This window comes from Harpia harpyja, chromosome 21, assembly GCF_026419915.1.
Source record: "Harpia harpyja isolate bHarHar1 chromosome 21, bHarHar1 primary haplotype, whole genome shotgun sequence".
NCBI classification, from domain to species: Eukaryota; Metazoa; Chordata; class Aves; order Accipitriformes; family Accipitridae; genus Harpia; species Harpia harpyja.
The window spans coordinates 81,420-102,387 of NC_068960.1; the positions used below are offsets into that span (position 1 = coordinate 81,420).

The 20,968-nt window shown below is 48.3% G+C and overlaps 1 protein-coding gene and 1 long non-coding RNA gene across 19 annotated transcripts in view; one reads left to right on the forward strand and one right to left on the reverse strand.

Annotated features, from left to right (window-relative positions):
* The first annotated feature begins 13,884 nt into the window (after positions 1-13,884).
* On the forward strand, positions 13,885-19,388 carry LOC128134862 (uncharacterized). Its single transcript, XR_008232858.1, has 2 exons — positions 13,885-14,216; positions 14,317-19,388. It is a non-coding gene; the product is annotated as an uncharacterized LOC128134862 (long non-coding RNA).
* UNKL (unk like zinc finger) overlaps positions 16,201-20,968 on the reverse strand; it is a 60,316-nt gene continuing 55,548 nt past the window's right edge. For all 18 annotated transcript variants that reach the window (XM_052773070.1, XM_052773077.1, XM_052773076.1 and 15 more), the window contains one exon: positions 16,201-20,259. In XM_052773070.1, the coding sequence (XP_052629030.1) occupies positions 20,104-20,259 (156 nt within the window). In that variant the 3' untranslated portion in view covers positions 16,201-20,103. The remainder of the gene's footprint in view (positions 20,260-20,968) is intronic.

The following is a 20,968-nucleotide window of genomic DNA, read 5'->3' on the forward strand; positions in this document are numbered from 1 at the left end:
TTCTGTTGGGTCATTGTTACATAAGCTCTTTCCATAAAAAGGCATACTATGCTCGTTCTTAAATTTAACCTTTCTAAGGATTGGTCCTTTGATTATATAACCTTATCAATATTCTTATTTAAAAACAATCGTTGGTCAGTTACACTTAGCTCTACTGACTGGAATCTTCGGTACTCAAATCAAGATGGGAAGGGTAAGGGGGTTTCCAAGCAGCAAACTGGCGTCCACGACAGTTTCCTTCGTTTCTTGAAACGGAACATAGAAAAACCTGTAACTTCCTGGTGAGGTTTCTTGGGTTAGCTATTTCCAACCTTAACAATATTAAGGTTCCGATAGTCACACGTAACGCAGTTCCTAAAGTTTCTATGGCTACGTTTCAAACGTAACGATCCTATACGTTACGCTTCACAATTTTACTTCTTAATCAAACCTAACTCTTCTATGTGATTAAATTTTGATTTCTTTACCAGAATATTTGCAACAGCTGGAGCCCAGCAGGAACAGGGGGGGCATGGCCCGACCCCCCCCCAGCGCCTCACCTCCTCCTCCCCTGGGCTCCCTCACGGCCCCTCGCCCCGTGCAAAGGGAGCGCAAACGCAGCCCGGAGGGCAACGGGGCCGGCCGGCCGGTGTCCGTTCGGTCAGTCGCGCGCCTAACGAGTCCTGCCAGCGAGTCCGCTCCGGGGCTCGGGGCCCCCCCCGACGCTCCCCCTGCCCCTGGGGCACCTCTGATAGCATATTTCCATACATTCTGTATGACACGTCTAAATATTTTTGGATGGTTTTAATATTTTGTACCAGCCGTGGAAACTGGTTTGCTGCTAGGTGACTGTAAAAGTGAGATTTAGTAAATACTTATTAGAAATCTTACACTAACACGATGATTGAAACAATAAAGTATAGCCAAGCAATTGACTAGCAGAGGTAGGTACTCCTAAGTTTTGCAGTTCTTTGCTCTTATGACTACATGTTCCTGTACGCTAGCTGAGAACAATGCTGAAACTGACCGCATGCGATTGAAACTGTGTTAAGCTTCAAGATCAAAGAACCAAGGACAAGAATAAAGACTTCAAGGACAGCCAGCAAGAACTTCAAATGGGTCAGTGGTCGCAAAAGCAGCCCTTCGTCTCAAATGGATCCTTCATTGCGCGTGATCGGATGTAGGCAGTGCTATGATAATCAGTTGCCATCGTTTTTATGTATACGTATACTAATCTGATTCATATGCAATTAGTTAGTCTATATGACCTGTTTGTGCTAAAGCTGTGGCACGCACGCTAGGTGGAACTATCCCCCGTGCATCCAGCGCTGCAATGAAGAATGCCTGCTTTCTAAAACTCCAAAACGAGCCTTCGAGAGTTTCTTGGACCGGCTTTTCAGTATCAGAGGTACAAGGGAGGAAAGGAAAAAAAAAAAGCAGCGGTGTGGGAAAGAGAGGGGGCCAGGGGAGGGGCAGGGAGGGACCGGAACGCAGAAGAGGGGAGAGACAGGGCCCCGAGGGCCCGGGGCTCACCACAGCTCTGTTTCTTGGCGCTGCCAGCAGACTTTGCCAGTTCAGACGCTTCTTTCGGCTCCTCTCCCGCTCCCCTCCTCTTCCGTAACTCCGGCTGCACGGCCGTCCTCCCCCTAGGAGAACACGCATCTCACAGGTCTTGCAAGACGAGGCTTCCTAGGCACGGAGCCTCGCTCGCCCGCACGCCACGCGGCCGTACCGCACCGTCGGTGCTGCATACGGACCCTGCGGTGCACCCTGGCGGTCTGACCTGCTGTGGACTACGAAGAGGGATCCTTCCACACGCGGAGAGGCAGGCTCTCTCTTGCCTGCAGTGGGAGGCAGCTGCCGGCCGGGCGGCCGGCCGGCCTTCCATTTCTTCTCTACCTTTCTCTGGCCTCTCCAGCTTCAGCCGCAGCAGCTCCTGCCCACAGCCGGTAAGTGCCCTGCCTGTCCCTTTGTGCTCCCGCGCCACGCCACACCGCGCCACGCCACGCCACGCCGCGCGGAGGAGGAGGCCAGGCAGAGACAGCCCATGCAAGCTTTCCTTTCCGGCGGCGTTTCCTTACCGGGAGGAAGCAACGAGCGCGGCGGCACCTCCCGCCGGCGCCGCATTGCCGTTACCGTCGGACGGCACGTGCGGGACGGGGGCAGCCCCGCGCACTCGCAGCCTCCGAGCTGCAGTACCGAACATTGGTCGCAGGGTGGCAGCGGCGAGCGCTTGGCACGATGCGCCAGCGCGGCTCCCCAGCGGCAGTACCGAACATTGGTCACGAGGTGGCGGAAGAGAGCGGCGGCGAAAGGCGCCGCCAGCGCGCATGCGCGGATCCCGAGCGCCTGTGCCGCGTTCTGGTTGCCAGGCAACAGCAGGAGGGCGGCAAAACGCGCCACCGCGCATGCGCGGCTCCCGAACGCCAGGACCGCCTTCTGGTTGCTAGGCAACAGCAGGAGCGCCGTAAACCGCGCCTCCGCGCATGCGCGGTTGCCGAGGCGTTATGTCGCGCTACGGTTGCTAGGCAACAGCGGCGAGCGCCGTAAAAGGCGCACCGCGCATGCGCGCCTCCAGCTGCCGTACAGCTTCTCGGTTGCTAGGCAACAGCACGAGCGCCGTAAACCGCGCCACCGCGCATGCGCGGTTGCAGAGGCGTCGTGTCGCGCTACGGTTGCTAGGCAACAGCGGCGAGCGCCGTAAAAGGCGCACCGCGCATGCGCCCCTGCCCATCTGCCGTACAGCCTCTCCGTTACCAGGCAACAGCGCGGGCCCAGCCACACGCGCCACCGCGCATGCGCGCCTCCCGAACGCCAGTTCCCACCTTCGCTCGCCGGGCACCAGCACCCCCGCAACGATCCTCTTCAGAGCATCAGCTGGATGAGATACCACTGACAGCTCAGCCCAGTAGAGACCAGCCACAGGCGGCAACTACTTACTGGGGGCACAGGGCTTACGTTTCCCTGCCCTTTCCCCACTCGCAGCCCGGGCAGTCCTCTTCATTGCCTCCGTTCCAAAAAGCACCCGAGTGGCTGGAGCCTTTACAGCAGTCAAGCGCAAACAACAGACAATGCGGGCGGTCGCTTCTGTCCCTGCCCCCCCACCCCATTATCTAGAGAGGAGAAGCAGCACAGGGAACCTGCAAACGGCAGGGGGCAGGGGGGGTTGCCCTGGACCAAGCCCCAGGGACTGCTGTATCCGTCTGCACGTGGCATCAGGGTTGTGGGAGGGACAGCAGCCAGTCAACAGATGCTGGCGAGAGATTTTAAAAAAAAAAAGAAAAATAACGCCTGGTTCAGGTGACAGCCTGAAGGCAGGCCACGAGAGACCCAAAGCTGCTTCGTGCCAGAGGGGCAGCTCTGTTCAGCAGGAAACGGCGCGTCCCAGCGGACCAGATGCGAGCGGCCGACCTGCAAGTGAGCGATACCCTGGCGATCCTGGGGCTCTCTTGGGGTGGGCGCACCTTTCCTCACCTCCGTGCTATCACAACTCTGCTCTCCTAATCCTGCACGCACGCAAGGCTTCTTGTGCGGGGCTCGTCTCTTATCGAAGAGACGCTGCACGGTGTTACTTACCGCCCTGCCCTCTGGCGTGCAAAGTAATTAGACGGGAAGCAGGGAAAGCAAAAGAGGCACGTCGGGATATTAGATGTCCTCAGCAGATGACCGTAGAGCCCTCGAGGTTCCATCTTTGCTCCCTACAGGAGCGTGGCTCCGCACTCCTTGCCGCTCCCGCCAGCAAGCGTCACAATTGCCCTTTGCTGCCTGCAACGCGCAGTACCTGCACGGCCCGAGTACTGCTGCTTACGGAGCAAGAGGCGCTCGCTATAAAGCGGCAATGAAGAACAAGGACGGCCCGTCAAGACGGCAGGAGGAACGCAGAGAGCCTCCAGCATTAGCCAGGCAGGGCTTCCAACTCACCTCGTGTCGTGGTTTAACGCCAGCCGGCAACAAAGCCCCACGCGACCGCTCACTCGCTCCCCCGCCCCCAGTGGGACGGGGAGACAATCGGAAGGGCGGAAGCGGAAAAACTCATGGCTTGAAACAAAAAAAGTTGAATCATTAAAAAGAAACAACAACAACAACTTGTAAGGAAAAGAAGAAAAAAAAATGACAGAGAATGGGGTGCAGGCAGCATGCCAGGGGTCTGAAGCCTGACGGATGATGGGGGGGTGGGGGGGGTGGAATACGGAGGAGGGAAAGGGGGGGGGGCAGGAGATAGGAGAGCAGGGGATGCGAGGGGAAACAACTCGTGTGGGTTAAAAACTCGCATGGGTGAAGGGGGCGGGCCGGAGCAACGGGGGGCATTTGGGGGAGAAACACACACGGGGGGAGGGTACAAAGGTGCACAGGGGGACACGGGTGGGGATGACCTACCCCAGGGAGTCCACCCGGGATGATCCACAGCAGGTAACTCACCTGGGATAACCCGCAACAGAGAATCCACACCGGGAGGACCCCCAGCAATGCCCCTCAAACTGCCTGTGCTTCACCCCCAATCTTCCCCAAACTGGGGAGTTTTCTGCTTTTTCAAAATACTCAGTTTGGGGTGTGTTTCAGTGCTTTTCCACAACATAAAAAGGGGAGATCTTTTGGTTGTGGTTTTGTGCATGAAAATGGGGTGGGTTTTTTGCTTTCCAGCTGCACAAATCCAGGCGGATTTGGCTTTCCCAGGAGTCCCAAATTCGTTTGGTTTTTTTCCGTTGCAGACCCAGAATCAGGCGGTTTGGGGTTGTCCTGGTTTCGGCTGGAATAAAGTTAATTTTCTTCTGAGTAGCTGGTACAGGGCCATTTTGGATTTAGGATGAGAACAATGCTGACAACACACCGACGCTTTAGTTGTTGCTAAGCAGTGTTTATACTAAGTCAAGGACCTTCCAGCTTCTCATACCGCCCTGCCAGCGGAGGCTGGGGGTGCACGAGAAGAGTCGCTGAGCTAAAGGAGGATTCCAGGTAAACAGGTCAGCTCGAAATACACCACCTCCTTTAAAAGTTAAGACTGATTTGAACACTTAAAATCAGCACTTAGGCTAACCCATACGATTTTGAACACCTTCTTAGCATACAAGCAAACACTCTTGCCGGTGCTGGAAAACGTCTCCTCCCTTCCTTACATCACTGCTGCAGGGAGATAACCCCAGGAGGCTGCGGGACGAGGTTGTACACAATCAGAATCTACACTTACGGATCCACCACAACAGCTACAGCCCTTGCGCTGCTGCTGCTGCTGCGCATCTTGCTCGTTTGGTGAATAAAGCTGAAAGTGAAGTGGAAAACTTCAAAGAGCAAAATGAAATATAAAGAATAATTCTCAATAATTCACTTTATACTAAAAAGGTGTGCCCACTTTTATATACATCCAGTAAAAATACTTATACTATAAAAGTATTTGATTCTCCTTTTGCATTACCTTAACTTGCACAGCTGTGAATTCATACCATAAAATTATCTATCTCCAAAATACACAGTTATATTTTGACTAGGGGGTTTTTGTGTGTGTTACATAATGAGGAGGGACACCTGGCCAGCTGCGCTGCCCAAGAGAGATGCTACTGAACTGCCAGGGAAACGCACCATTGAAAGCGAGACAGAAAGAAAGTACTTCAGAGCACTCCGTCAAAGTATCAGGAAAAAAACCCCATAACATTCAGTTGCCTCTCTTGTTAAATGTTTAGAAAAATACCTAACCGCTTACACACACCTAATAAATTATATACTACAGCTATTTGGCAGTTACAGTTTAAACAATGCAAGTCAATTTGTAAAATCCCCAGTGCTGCAATACCTCAGACTACCAAAAAGGACCGGCAGATTTCCTAATGCTTTTGGCTGTACTGAAGCATGCAGAGCAACACATTTTCATGTTATCTTGACTGTTACAACTGAGAAACCAAAGACCAGTGATGCCATCAACTTTAGGAAGATGGGCTGTGCTTGGGTCTTTGGAAGGAAATTGACTTTTTTTTTTTTCTTCTTTTTTTAAAGAGAGTGAAAAGTCTTGTTACTGATGACTTCTACTGTCAAGTCGATCACCTCTGAAGATCCACTCTGATGGGAATTTCATAAAACAAAATTTCTTTGAGTGAGAAAGACTTCCATTTTGGGAAATCTCTTTCCAACTGAAGTCAAAATGACACACTGTAGGTTAAAGGAAAAAATACATTACTGAAGCAGTAACTCATCAAAAACACCTCAGGACTCACCATCACTAGTTACAAGGCTGCTAATGCTTCCTGGGAAAGCCTGGAAAACACACAGATGCGACACCAATTTGTCCTGTTTTGCCCACATCTCTTCTTTGACCTTGATTACTTTTAGCACAGATGCTAATTATCTCACTAAGCTTTTTGAGTACTACTATATTTTAAAAAACTCATTGACTGCAAAAGCATAAAGCTTTTATCACGAAAACAAAGTCTGTTTCTTCTGAACAGCTGAACTCTTACGAACAGTTTCTTCCCTCTTTTAGTACAAAATTATTTTCACTGTATCATTTACTAGCAAGCGCACAGAAACAGAAGATTATGCTTTCAGGAAGAGAAAATAAACGGAGGGAAGTAAACTTTGCATAGGTATCACATGGCTCCAGAACAGAACTTATTTTTAGTATTTGTGTTAAAATATTTCATGTAAAAAAATGTAGAAGGAGAGTTGACACACTCTTAAAGTCCGTACTGCAAGTACGTTTGGAAAAATGCAGACACACATCATAGACGTACCTTGTATTTGCAGACCGCTATGGATTCTTTCCATCTGTCTCGTACCGTCATGGCAGAAGAAAGGGCAACCACGGCGAAACGGTGCCAGCTGACATCCAGCTGAGAGAAGAAAAAACCCGTTAGCATAAAGCTGGGTAGGAATCCAAAGCCACCTTTTTTTGTGAAGGTTTGTGAAGACAGTACGACTGAGCAGAGGAAAAAGTATTTTTGCATCATCTTTGGTACGGTTGTTGACACCGGCCACTAGAGCTTTTGCATTTTTAGACAACCGTGCCTTTTTTTTTTGTTTTGTTATTGACTCATTAGCAGGTTTAGTTTCACTAGAACTCACTTTCTTAGATACATGCAGAAGACAGACATAGGTGTATCTACATACATTTTCTCAAGCCTAAGTATAGCCAAGACTTCCTCACCCTATACGTCACAAGTTGAGTATTTCTGTTAAGAGCACAGCAATGCATCTGTCCTTGCAAACTCCCTCGTTGCAAAAAAGGAATGATTTTTTCCAGGCCGCTGCTGCAAACGGTCAAGATCTTTTAAAACCGCAGTTGTGCCACCAAACCTGCTCAGGGTCTCTCCTAGCTTTTGACTGCCCTGAGATTTCACAGGCACACACTCCATTCCATCTTCCAACAGCAAAAATATGTAACGCTCTCGGACCCAGAGCGCAACCCTACAGATGTCCACACACACACCTTGCCGTTTTGATGAGGAGCCACCGAGCATCCCTGCGAGCACAGCTGCACGTGCCAGATCAGCTTCACCTACGCTGTGAGTTACCATTTTCAGTGAATGTAGTTTCTGACACTTTAAACTAGAACGCTACAAAAATGCAGTAACACAAATTGCAAACCCACAGCAGCAACAGCTCCAGAAATATTTAGACCAGGAACAAGGGAGAAAAATAAAACAGCTTCATCTCACGCACAGGGGAGCAGCAGGCAGAGAAAAGGGTAGGCATTCTGAGCCCTTACAGAAAACGGGCATTCTCCTTCCACTCCTCAGCCCGTCCGTTAAGGTCTCAATACCGCAACGCTACTACAGCAACATCAAGAGTAGGGAACAGCAGCCCTGCCGCTGGACTTGCCATTGACCCATGCTATTTATGTGGCAGGACGCATACACAGAGGGACATGTTTTGCCACACACAACCCTGAACTTCCTGAAAATTTACGTTTACCAAAAAAAGCCATTTGGAATATATTGCCAAACAACATTTGGCAATAAAGCTTTGATGCGTTTGACACACATAAATTTTTGGTCACTTGCTATTTGCTTCCTGTTGCTGCTGCTGTTCTTCCTTCAGAAATTCTACTTGTAGCCAAGTTATTCACTACTGGTTCAAGCATTTGCCTTCCTAGTATTACCAGCACATTCACAGAGGCAAGTAACTTAATTGCTCTTCTACAATTATCCAAACGACAATTACAGCCATGAAAGAGGAGGAGAGGTCAGGCAGCAGAAGAGCTCTGCAGGCTGGCACCTGTCAATATTGCACTCTTTAAAAACAAACAACAACAAAACAAAACCGTGACCCTGTATCTTTTTTTTTTTCTTTCAGAGCTCATCCCTGCCTCAGCATTTTGTCTTGTCAGAGCATGAAGTGCAGGTGATCTGTACCCTAATGACTTTTGCGTGTGATGAATGCCTGTTCAGAAATAGTCCAGATCTGCAAGACTGGTGTCATTTTTATGGTTTTAATCATCATAACTCAAATTTTATTTACTCACGCATTTGTGAGGAAACTAATTAACTTTTAGACATTGCCTCTCCTTTTTGGGGGGAGGGGGGATGTGTTAGAGACTGAAAAAAATTACAATTCAGAGCTCCCAACCATGACAGAATGGTGGAGAAATCAATGAAAGCGAAGACCAACAGCAGCAACATTAAGTGAAAGTTGGCTTTAATTCCAAGCACGTACTTAAGCAACTCTCCAAGTCTATGCCTCAGTCCTATGAATGACTAGTCCTTTTTTGGAAGGACAAACTTTTTTACTTAAAAGTCCTAGACTGAAGACTCCACTGAACAGAATGGGGATTGTGCCACGGGACAACATGCCATCAACACTCTAATGAGGACAAAAAAATCAAATAAAAATGTAGTTTAAATACCAGTTTCCATCATGTTTCACTCATTACATTTCTACTGGTATCTAGGTGCTCAAAAAGCAACTACAGGGACACCACATATTCCTAAAAATTCAGTTATACATAAAAAAAAATAAAAGGCTATTTCCAACTTGCCCATAAAATCAGTATGAACAGAGGGAAGAGAAACACTTGACCCTAAAGAAGCTAACAGGCAGCTCTAAATTTACCACACATAAAATTTTGTTCTTTCACCTGAAAGAAAAACATATCAAGGGACCAGTTCAGGAACAGGGCACAATCTGTTAACAGCAATTTTTCCATCAGCTTTTCTGCACTAGCAGCAAATTTGCCTTTTCTGTGCATTTGATGTGGAGCATCTGTAGTGCCCTCGAACTCGCAAATGTTTCTCTCCGCTCCCCCAGCCCGATACGTGCGATTACCTGAGCAGCAAGCAGAATCAACCACGCAGGATTTTCTTCGTGTGACGCGGAAGGTGACACTGGGAAAAGAGGAGACAAAAAAAATGAACCTGTTTGTCACAGCCAGCCAACGGTGAAAAGACAGGGGAAGATTCTGCCGGAAGGGCTCTGCACCCCAGGAGCTCCCACCGGCCAGTTTCTCTCCCCTTTGCCCGGTACCGAGGGGACGATGACACCTCGCCCATGCCCCCTCGCAGGGGGGGCTGCCCCAGGAGAGCCGGGGAACCCCCACCTCGCTTCTGCCCACGGGAACAGACCGGGCGAGACCCTCCACGCAGAGAGAGGAGCGTGGCGTGGATTGCATCCCCGAGGGAAGAGGCCGGGCTCCCCGCTGGCAGAAGGACAACTCACCTCCCTGCCGCTCGGAGCTGCTTGCTGCGGACAGCCCTGCCTGCGCCCGGCCGCTCTTCGGCCGTGCTGGGAGCGCAGTCCGGCCGACGGACGCTCCAGCGAAAAGACGCTCCAGCTAATTGCAGGTCCTGCTCGTTACAGCCACAGGTAATTTTGCCTCTGGCTAATGCACGCTCCAGACAGCGGACACCCCACCTCGTTCCAGCTCCTGCTTGCTACAGTTCTGGCTCATTGAAGCCCCAGCTCCGCACTGAAGCTCCAGCTGATTTCAGCTTCTTCTCCTTACAAGCTCCAGCTATATGCAATGGTCTGGGCTTTTGATAAGGTTGTATATCAACTGCTGTCAAAACTGGAGCATTAGGATTAAACATCAGAGTTACACGCTGTATAAATATTCATTAGTTTGTGCAATTAATTACTTAACAACTATTCTGAGCAGCGTAGAAAGAAGAGCTGGACTCAAAGAGGGCACGTGGGGTCTGAAAAGCACCTTTCCCCCCACAGACCATCGCAGATGTTGAGTTCGGCCTGCTGCGTACCGGCCTCCCGAACTTAGGTGTCCGACACAACCAGACCCCCATCTCCGGGGAGGGTCCACGCACCCTGCCCACCCCCTGCTTTCCCCCACAGCCCCCAACACCCTCCCACCCGCCTGCCTCCTACCCGCCTGCAAAACCAGCCAAGCCGGCTTCCACTTTTGGCCCCCACACCAGCGGGCTTGGGGCCCATTTGGGAGCCAAAAAACCCGGCTGCCGAGCCTGTTCTCAAGGCCCAAAAACGCAGGGCCGGACCTCTGTTTCTGAGCCCAAAGCCGCGCAGCAGCTCGGTCTGTTTCCGAGCCCCAAAATCAGCCAGGCGAGCCTGTTGTCAAGCCCCAGGAACAGAAAACTCGTTCTCCATTTCTGACCCTGCAGCGCCCACGGGCGACGCCGAGCGTAGCCACCCCACAGCCCTGCACCCCCGGGGCCCCACGCGCAGTTTTGGGGAGTGCTCGGGACCTCGGAGGGCCCAGCCCCAGCACAGGCAGGGCGTCGCTTCACGATTGCCGTTTCAGGCTTTATTTCCCCGCCATCACCGGCACAGCCAGGCCCGCACCCCAAACCCCCCAGCCAAAGCACCCCCACGGGTAGCCAGGCCCAGCCACCCGGAAAACAATAAAACCAAAGAGGGAACAAGACAGAGAATGTGGAGAAAGGCAAGGAGAAGGACACAGAAACAGAGAGCGCGAGAGGGATAGGGAGCAGGACAGAGAGATGGAGCAAGAAAGGAAAAAGGGACAGGAGGCAGAACCAAGGGAAAGAGAGACAAGGACGGGGAGCAGGACAAAGGGACGGAAGAGAAAAAAAAATAGTGACGGGCTGCAGGACAGAGATGAAGGGATTAAATAGACACAGGGAGCATGACAGAAGGACAGAGAGAAAAAAGGGACAAAGAGCAGGCCAGCACTGGAGGGGAAAAAAAACAACTGTGATATGCAGTGGGAGAGAGATATGGAAAAAGAAAAAATACTGAGGAACAGAAAAAAAAAAGAATAGACAGCTAGCTGGACAGGGGGACACAGTTAGAAAGGACGGGAGAGGGAATGGGGCAGAGAAAGACAGACAGAAAAGGTAGCGAAAGAAAGCAAGGCAGAGGGACAGCAAGGTGGGGCAGGGGGGAAGGGACAGGGGTCTGGACAGAGATGGAGAAATAAGCAGCAGGGACAGAGGAAAAGAGACAGAAAGAGGGACAGGGAACATGGCAGAGAAGGAAAAATCAGGACAGCGGCAGGACGGAGATAAAAAACTGGGATGGTCCACAGGACAGAGAGGAATACGAATACAAGTAGGGAGTGGGACAAAGGGATACAGCGAGAAACCACGGGACAGGAAGCAAGACAGAGCGACAGACAAGAACAATGACAATGAGAGAGAGAGAAAGACAGAGACCATGAGAAGCACAGGGGGTTGGGGAATTTAGAAAGAGAGGTATCAGGAGCCCTGTAGAGAGAGGGAGGGTGAATAAAAAAGGGGCAGGATGCAGCACAAAGGGTTAGAGAGAGTAAGAGATGAACAGGAAGGAGGATGGGGACAGTGAGATCCAGAATAAAAAAATATACAGCAACAGTGAGCAAGACAAAGGGATAGAGAGAGAAAGAGAAAGTAGGAAGAAGAGAGATAGGAAGGCAGGGACACAGAGTGGCACATACAGGCGCAGAGAGGAAAAGAACGCCAGGGAGCAGGCCAGAGAAATTGCAGGGGGAAAAGAGGCAGAAGCAGATCAGGACAAGGAGATGGAAAAGGAAAAAACAGCGACTGGATGCAGGACAAAGACGGGGCGGGGGGAGGGCGGAGAGGGAGAGGGAGCAGGACAAGAACACAGAAAAACAAAAGGGGGCAGTCAAACAAGAGAGAGAAAGGGGGAGAGGAAGAGGGAGCAGGACAAGAGAATAGACAGAAGAGGAGAGGTACAGGGAAGAAAAAAAAAAAACAACAAAAAAAACCCAAACCCACAACCAAAAAAAAACCCTCACCAAAACCCAAACATCACAGCAGCATGGGAAAGAGAGGGGGCCAGGAGAGGGGGAGGGAGGGACCGGGACGCACAAGAGGAGCAACAGGGCCCCGAGGGCCCAGGACTCACCACAGCTCCCGCTCTTGGAGCTGCCAGGAGACCTTGCCAGCTCAGACACTTCTTTCTCCTTCTCTCCTCCCTTCCTCTTCTGTAACTCCAGTCGCTTGGCTGTCCTCCACGTAACGGAATACACGAGTGTCTCACAGCTCTTACGAGATGAGGCCTCCTAGACACGTAGCCTCGCTCACTCGCTCACTACGTGGCCGTACCGCGCTGCTGGTCATGCATACAGACCCTGGCGGTCTGACCTGCTGTGGACTACAAGGAGGGATGCTTCCGCACACAGAGAGGCAGGCTCTCTCTTGCCTGCAGCGGGAGGCAGCTGCCAGCCGGATGGCCTTCCATTTCTTCTTCTTTAACTTCCTCTAGCCTCTCCAGCTTCAGCAGCTCCTGTCCACAGCCAGTAAGCGCTCCGCCTGTCCCTTTGTGCTCCCGCGCCACGAGGACAGCGAGGCCAGGCAGAGACAGCCCACGCAAGCCTAAGGCTGCTGCAGTCAACGGCATCCCCAGGGGACGAACGGACAACCGCATCCACAGCGTGGCCTCTGGGAGAGGGAAAGAGGCAGCAGTGACAGTTATTACCGTAGCTTGACCCTGGCCGGAGCCCCTCCTTCCGCAGCAGCTTCCGCAGACACCGCTCGTTCCCCGCGCCGCTAACGGCACCCACGTTAAGGGAGACTCGAGAACATCGGAGGGCCAGCTTGCTGCCCTCACGACAGGGCTCGGGGGCTGCCTGTGGCTACAGCACAGGCTTCAGGGGAGGGGCTGGAGCTGGGGGCAGCCGCACCGGCCGAGCGGGGCCGGGGGAGGCTCCGGGGGAGCTCTGGCGACTCGGGGAGGCGCCCGGTGGCCGCGCCTGGGGGGTGCCCGCCTCCGTCCCCTCTTCCCTTCTATCGGCTCTTGGGGAACTCCCCGGGGCTGCCCTGGCCCGGCTCACCTCCAGCGGACCGGGAACCTGCCGCGGCGGCCGCTTCGCAGCTTCCCGTCCCGCCACCCCCGGGCGGCCAGCGGGCGGGAGGCACCCCCCGCCCCCGCCGGAGGGGATCGCTCGCCTCACCGGTGGTCCTGGCCCTCACCCACCGCCGAAGATCGCGCCTGGCACACTGCCGTGCTGCAGCAGCAGCGAAAGCGGCACCGGCGCTGCAGTTCCGCGCTTTGCGCTCCCAGCGTCCGCCGACACCGCGCACGTGCGTCGGCAGCGGCGTTTCCTTACCGGGAGGCAGCAGCGAGCGCGGCGGCACCATCCCGCGGGCACCCCGGCCTCGCATTGCCGCTACTGGAGGACAGTAGCGTGGACCGCAGCGGCACCTCCGCGCATGCGCGGCGCCCCACACACAGGACCGCGCTTCGGACGCTAGTCGGGGAGCGGGCGCAGCAGGAAGCCCGCAAAAAAAACACACGAAACCGGCAACAAAACTACACCTCGCGCCGCGCCGTACGCGCCTGAGAGCAACGCTGCTGCCCGGCAGCCGAGTCCGCGAAAACTACAGCTCCCGGCATGCACTGGTAAACACAGCCCAGCAGCCCGGAAGACTACGTCTCCCGGCATGCCCCGGGAGGAACAATGGCCGACAGGCAGCTCCGTGCCCCAGGACTACAGCTCCCGGCATGCCGCGGGAGGCAGCCTGCTCTGCTTCCTGACCCCGCGGGGACACCGTTTCCCTCCCCCCTGCCTCCCCCCGCCGACGCACCCGGAATCTCCGCCGAGCCCCCAGCACGGCTTCGCGCTCGGGGCCCCGATGCCCCTGGGGCACCTCGACAGTCTGTCCTGGCGCCGCGCTCGTCGGTCCGGCGGGGAATGGTTGGTCGGTCGGTCGGTCGCCTCCTAGGGCGATGGTCTGCAGGCCCCCTTTCAGGGGCACAGAAAGGCAGAGGAGGGCCCTGGGGCAAACCAAAAGGAAAAGAGCTGATGGTGGATGTCACGACCCGGGCTGGACAGACCAGGGAGTCGTGTTGCGTTCGGAATTCCCTCGGGCTAAACTAAGGTGAAACGACACCAAACGATCAGTTAAACATTTTATTCATGGCAGAAGCAAACTGAACTTCGAAGCCGTTAACAGTAGGTGGCGGGGTTTCTCTCTACAGGAACTGCCATGAAACTATCTCAGCGACCCGTGTAACCCATGGTAACCATATACCTCAATTCAGGGAATAAGGAAAGCCCTCCCGTTGCGTCACGAGGTTCAGAGCGGACAGCGGTCCCCCTCTGCTTTCTAGACTCCTTCTCCGAGAAGTGCCGTGGGACGGCTGGATCCGCTCCTAGTCCCAGACTTGGTCAGCGGTTTATGTCTAAAGGGATGAGGTGTAGGGATTATGAAAAAGGAGAGAGGAAGAGGAAATGAAAAGAGAAAGATCTCACCGCCCCTGGGCCCAGCGTTGCTCCAGTCTAAAGGTCCAGTTCCAGAAGGCGCGCGCGCGGGACTTCCGTTTGTGTCCTTTCATCATCTCCTTGCCCCTCCATCGGGCGGGCACTCTGACTCATTAGGCTAATTAGCTGTCATGCGCGGTTTGTGCTTTCAGAACCTTCAGGAAATGGGTCGGTGGGCTTGGGGGTCGTTTGAGGAGTAACTTCTCCCTCCCTGCAGGCGTGACCGTTGTTTGGTCCTTGGCCGCACAGGGTGAGCTGCCCCGCTCAGCGTATCGGGACACGGACGCCCTCCGCGTCCTGCCGCAGACGTCCTGTGCCGGTCTGTGCTGATCGGCTTCTCACCTGCGGTTCGTTGTTATGCCGGGTTAATTGTTATGCAGGGTTCGTCATTAAGCAGAACTTGCGCCACCCACAATGCTTGAGACGTTAACTCTTTCAGTCTCTCACAGTGGAGAACACCAAAAAGCACCCAGAAAACTGTGGGAGAGGGGAGAAAGCTGAACGGAGAATTTTGTTGCCCACTGCAGGACAAACAGGACCCTGAGGCTCACCAGAAGGCACATGGAGGGCTCGGGGGCAACCCAGACCGTGAACTGAGGGTTCTGGGGCACACCAACATGCAAACAGAGGCTGCAAGGTGCCTCAAAATGTCCTCAAAATCTGAGGACATCAGAAAGCAAACTGGGGACACAATGGCGTACCTAGGTGAAAAAGGTTGTTTCTGCCAGGCAAGTGCAAGGCCTTGGGGTGTATGGGAAGCCAAGTGGAAGACCGTAAGGCATGTGTCTCTACAGCTTTATTACCTAGTATACTTGGGAATAAGTCACCATGTAAGACTCTGTGTGTGTCTGTCTTTCCCTTCCACCTTGTTCGGATTGCTCCCACCACTCTATCCTCACCTTCATTATTGAATTTCTCATGCAAGGACAGCATGTAAGCTGAGACTTTTTAGTAACCGACTTTCATTTACTTGCCTTGCCAGATGTGCAGCAGCTGTGGGGGGGGGGGGGGGGGGGGTGTCTGAAAAAGTCCTGGGCATTACCAGGAGGGATACAGATGACAAGACAAAAAGCTCCAGAAAACCTTGGTGAATCCACATCCTCAGTACTGTATGCTGTCACATTCTCTGCATCTTATGAAGGACAAAGTTTTGAGTTGGAAAGGTACAAAGCTACCATCTCGTATAAGGTGAGCCTGAATAGGCTGCGGTTTCTAACATCCGCTAACACTGGCGGGGGTATGAGAGGCATGAGAGGCATGGACTGTGGAAAGAGGTGGGACTTACGTGCTCCTCCTAAACTGCATCTCCTGTTGCCCCTGTTAGGGACAGAATAACAGTATAGACTTACAACGATAGCTCCAGCCCAGCAGGACATTTTGTATGTTCTTAGGACATGTGGTACAGAGAAGAATGGAATGGAAAAGTGATTAGTAGACCACTGTGCTGCATCAGTTTCTTTGTATCAGTTAGACCTCTTTCTCCACTGAAAGAGTAAATGCCAATCCCAGTGGTTGAAACCCTGAAATTATTAGGAATGCCATAATTGGCTTGCAGAGGAAAACATATCTGTAAATTTTTGAGTCTCTAGACACAGTATAGCTCAGAAATAAAGATCAAAATTTTATTTCCATGTTGGTAATAAAAATAATTCCATGACTTCTGTAAACCATTGCATAAACGCTATAGTGTAGAAAAGTTTTAACAAGTGTTAACAATTTTAAACAGTTCACTACAAGTAAATGAGTATGCATTATAAATAATACGTTTTGTATTAAGAACAATTTCATTCACAAAATCATTTCTGTCTGTACACTCAAAACATTAACGGCTTCCATAAATTAATATGACTAAAAATTCCGTATTTATTTAGGGTCTGATGATGACCACAGTTACACAAGCATAGTGTGACAGTAATAATATTACTACCTATATTTAATACTAGGATACTCTGAATGGCAATATAGAACAAAACAAGTATGTCTTTAATAATCTGCTATTCAAAGAAGACTAATAATAAGCCTGTAACATGCAGCTTGGGATCTATCTGTAATTAGCATACTTCTGGTTAAATTACAGCTCCTAACTGTAAAAACCCTGAGAAATCACATTTTTAATCTATTATTCCCCAGGCTAAAATAATTGTGACAACATTATGGCATTCACATTTAAAATTATATTCTTACATAAATTAACACAGAACTTTGTCAAATACCAAAATGAATCTTGAAAATATATGTAGTTTGCTTTTATGTATTTTGTGAATTCAGCAAATTACCATATTGTAGTCTCGCTAAAATATAATTTTAATGTATCCAGTTTCTAGATAATGTATGTAGTACAAGGATGAATACTTACAAAGGTCAGGTTTCACTTCTGACTTCTTCCAAATAGTCGTCTCTAGTCAACTGCATGTATTTTATTATCCTCCATTTTAAAGTAGTGGTGTAAAAGTGCATACTTACTTGTTTTTGCAGTCAACTTGCTTAATAAGATACAGAAAACTTTGCTTGTAATTCCTCACAAAAAGAATTTTGTGAAGAACAACTGTATTATTTTCATATGACTGCTATGTTATGATGATGCATGGTTCAAGTGATTACCTAAGGATTCATCTATAATTATAGCAAGCCATCCAGTCTGAGAATTTCACATATAGGTATGTTTCTTTGGTATGTGTTTTTTCCTTCTCCACAAAATGGTTTGTTGACAGTTTTTAAATGTGTCTGTATTTCAGCACCAAAGAAACTTACAGGGAACACCTGCAAAATTTTCAGTACTGATATTACTACAGGACACACATAATTATTTTCAAGATTCATCATTGTAAAACAACAAAACATACAACTTAAAAAAGCAACAGACTAAATATATTAGTTAATTTCCTCTAAAAATGCAGCACACATAAACTATGAATGTCAATGTGATGATTCACACTGCAAGTGCTGTTTACATTCCTTTTTTGTTGGTGTCATGACATTACGAAAATCGCCTGTTAGTACCAAAAAAAGGGACCACAAAATAGCCCTAGGACATAGGCAAATGCACTAAAATACACATGAAGAACGATAAACTTTGACAAGACAGCACAAAACCAAGCTTCCATATCTCGTCGGTAACAAATGTCACATAGCTGCATATGGGCAGCACAACGTGGCCCGAAGCTGGTTTCTTCTAAAATACCAAAGCAAAAATTTTCACTAAGATATTTCTGAATGTTTTTGTGAGCACAATGGTTGCAGAATGCTGTTCCACACTAGATAAATATAGTAGACTGGTGTCCAAAACAAATGCTTGTTTGAAAAATATGTAACATAATTTCAAACTATAATTACATATTATTCTTTGATTTGCTCACTGTTTGAAAAAACAAAACCCTTACATAACTAAGTTTGCTTTAGTCCAAAATGCTGTTAAAGTTCAAAAATCAGTCTTTGTCATAGACTGCACAGATGCAAAAAATACATTAATACCTACAGCCAAACTTGGTGATACAAGTTCCTTTTTTTTAAAAGTCCAAAGCTGGCTACACCTTTAAAATGGCAATATCTTATTTTAGGACAGAAAAGTGTGTTGGAAAATGCAAATACAGTCCAATTTTATACTTTTCTCAGTACAAACATTTTAGAGAAACTGTGTTAAAGTCAACAAAATCACATTATTAAACCCAACTTTGGTCTTTAAAGTGATCTTCAGACAAAATTTTGAAACAGAATCAAGTAGAAATGTATTTAATATTTTATCCTACTTCTCCCTTCCCAAAAGGTCTCAAATGTTCCTGCAGATCAACATGTCTTAGGAAAGCAGTGACAAGCCTGTACATTTAGTTCTCACGGAAAACGTGTAATGATTTTTTGCTAACTCAAGCCTTTGTACAAAGAACGCTAAAACCCAAAGGAGATAGTTATTTCAGTACTATTGGCTTGGGCCCTTTATTTAACGCTGACACAGTTATAAAAGCTCCATCTTGACAATAATAATTTTAGTATACATCTTGTTTTTTGTTTTAGCATGACTGAACTTTAAATAGATTAACTCTTTGCTGCCTATGTGAACTCACTTTTTGTACTAAATACAGTAATACTGAGATAGAAATCATGTAACACAGTAGTAGGTCATTTCAATCTAAGTTGTACTAGTGTCACACCTTAATTTAACAGTAAAAGGAGTAATGCAGGCAATTATTCCATGTAAGAAAAGTAAAAATATACAGTGTTAACATGCCGTAATTAACTAACTACTCCTCCTGAACTGCATGTTCCCAACTACCAGGATGAAGTAAGGATATTACCACCTTTTAAAAGAATCACTGTGTCAAAGTGTCACTGCCTGATTACATAGTTAAATAATTTTGTAGTTTCTTTCAAACATGCATTACTTCATTACTGAAAAAAGTGTGGTTTTAAATATTTATAAAAGCAAGAGACATATTCTAGTTATTGTCAAATTGTTCAATACAAAATTAAGCAATAGAAATTATTTGCAAAATTCTTTTTTTATGTCTTCTGCCATTTTATAGGATATTGGGCATAGGCACTTGGTAATATTTTATATATCATATCCGTTCCCAATGAGTACCACACAGGTTAGATGTACAAAAACTTAAAGACTACAAACACCCAAACTGAGGGAAATATGCAAATGCACAGTTGTTTACTAAAACTGATCTGTTTCTCAAATTGAAAACATGTCTTTGAATATGAAAGCGTATGTGCCTCACTCGTTTTTTCTCCGCTGGTACATTTATAAATACTACAGTACGCAGTTAACTTATAAATTGTAAAAAAACTAGCTAAGTTGTCATTTCTATTTAATCATATTGTGATTTAACACTAAAATCATGTGAAATCTTTTAAATTCACAGTACACATATAACACGTCATATTATTGCATATTAAAAAATAAACGTAAGACCTAGAAAGCAGCTTGAAGCAATTTACAACATATCTTCTACCAAAACACAATAATTAAAAAGTGCTTTTATATTAATCAGAGTTTTTCAAACATCCAAGTAAACATAGTGTTAGACCGATTCCAAAATACTGGGTCTGGTGTTCTACAAACAACAGACATGGCAAAGGGACCATTTGTACTATGGAGTGTGTAGTTACTGTATCTATGTATCCATCTTCTGTTAATGAAAATAACAGGTATAAACACTTCATTCAGGCATTATGGTAAGATTTATACAAAGTGATTACAGTGCAAATGAACCAAGTAGCTTGTAAACTGGGAATGTAAGTGGAAGTCAGAAAAGGCTGCAATGGGATTGCGGGGGAATGAACGAACCTCAAGACTACAGAACCTTATCAAATGACTGAAGCTGATATGTAAAGGTGAGCAAGCTTTATTCTCTATCTTAAAGTAACTAAGTTTCTCACATCAAAATGGAAATCAGTCTAGCACTATTAAATGGATTAATTATGAGTGATATAATTCTTACACAAAATACAAACCCATAAAATTATTTAATTCATGAACATGATACGAGTACTATGCCTGTATGCTACCACAGATTTTTTTTTTTCTTGCAGCAGGGACATTCTTCTTGTGCAGCTGCACAGTGATCACAAAGTACATAATGTTGACATGGATTCAGGATAATGCTACGATCACCTTCCTGACAAACGATACACTTCTTTGACTGAAGCTGAAAAATCACCTGTAAAAAGATTATTGCACTCAGTAAAAACGATTCCAAAGTATACAGTTGCATTCTAGCAGCTTTACACTTAGCTGTCCTGAATAAACTTCTAATTTAACAACACAAAGGACAATGTTTTTGTATGACAGATGCTGAACTGAGGGTCATAAGATCAGAGCATGCGCAACCTTTAAAGCAGCAGCTGGAGGAGTATAGGTGCTTTTGGAAAGGAAAGTATCTAGGATTGAACCTCTGGACTGAAATTTTCCTGCAACATTGGGATGAGAGATGCAAACAAGCAAAACCAAAAAAACCCCAGGAAATGAGCCTTTTTCATTTTCATATACTCACTCATTTTGCCACTTCAAACCACCATTACATTTTCTCATGCCATGGGAGATGTTCGCATTAGGACAAAATGGAAGCATCCCAAATGTGCGATACTTTGCATAAAGCTACTGATACAGTCTTTGGGGAGTATGTTACAACTGCAAATAAATGTCTCCATGTGATAAGGCATATCAACCCTATTAAGGAACAGGAAGAATTGAAAAGCTAGATGCTTTTTGATGCGTGTTAATTTTTGAAGAGCAAGACATGGTTCGGACTAAGAGAAGAACCAAGAATGCTATGTGTGGCACTGCCTAAGATGGCAACTTTCTCTTGGAAGGAAGAGCTAGGTGAGAAGAGGCCACAGTGGTAAAGGAAAAATGAGAAACTGAGGAGC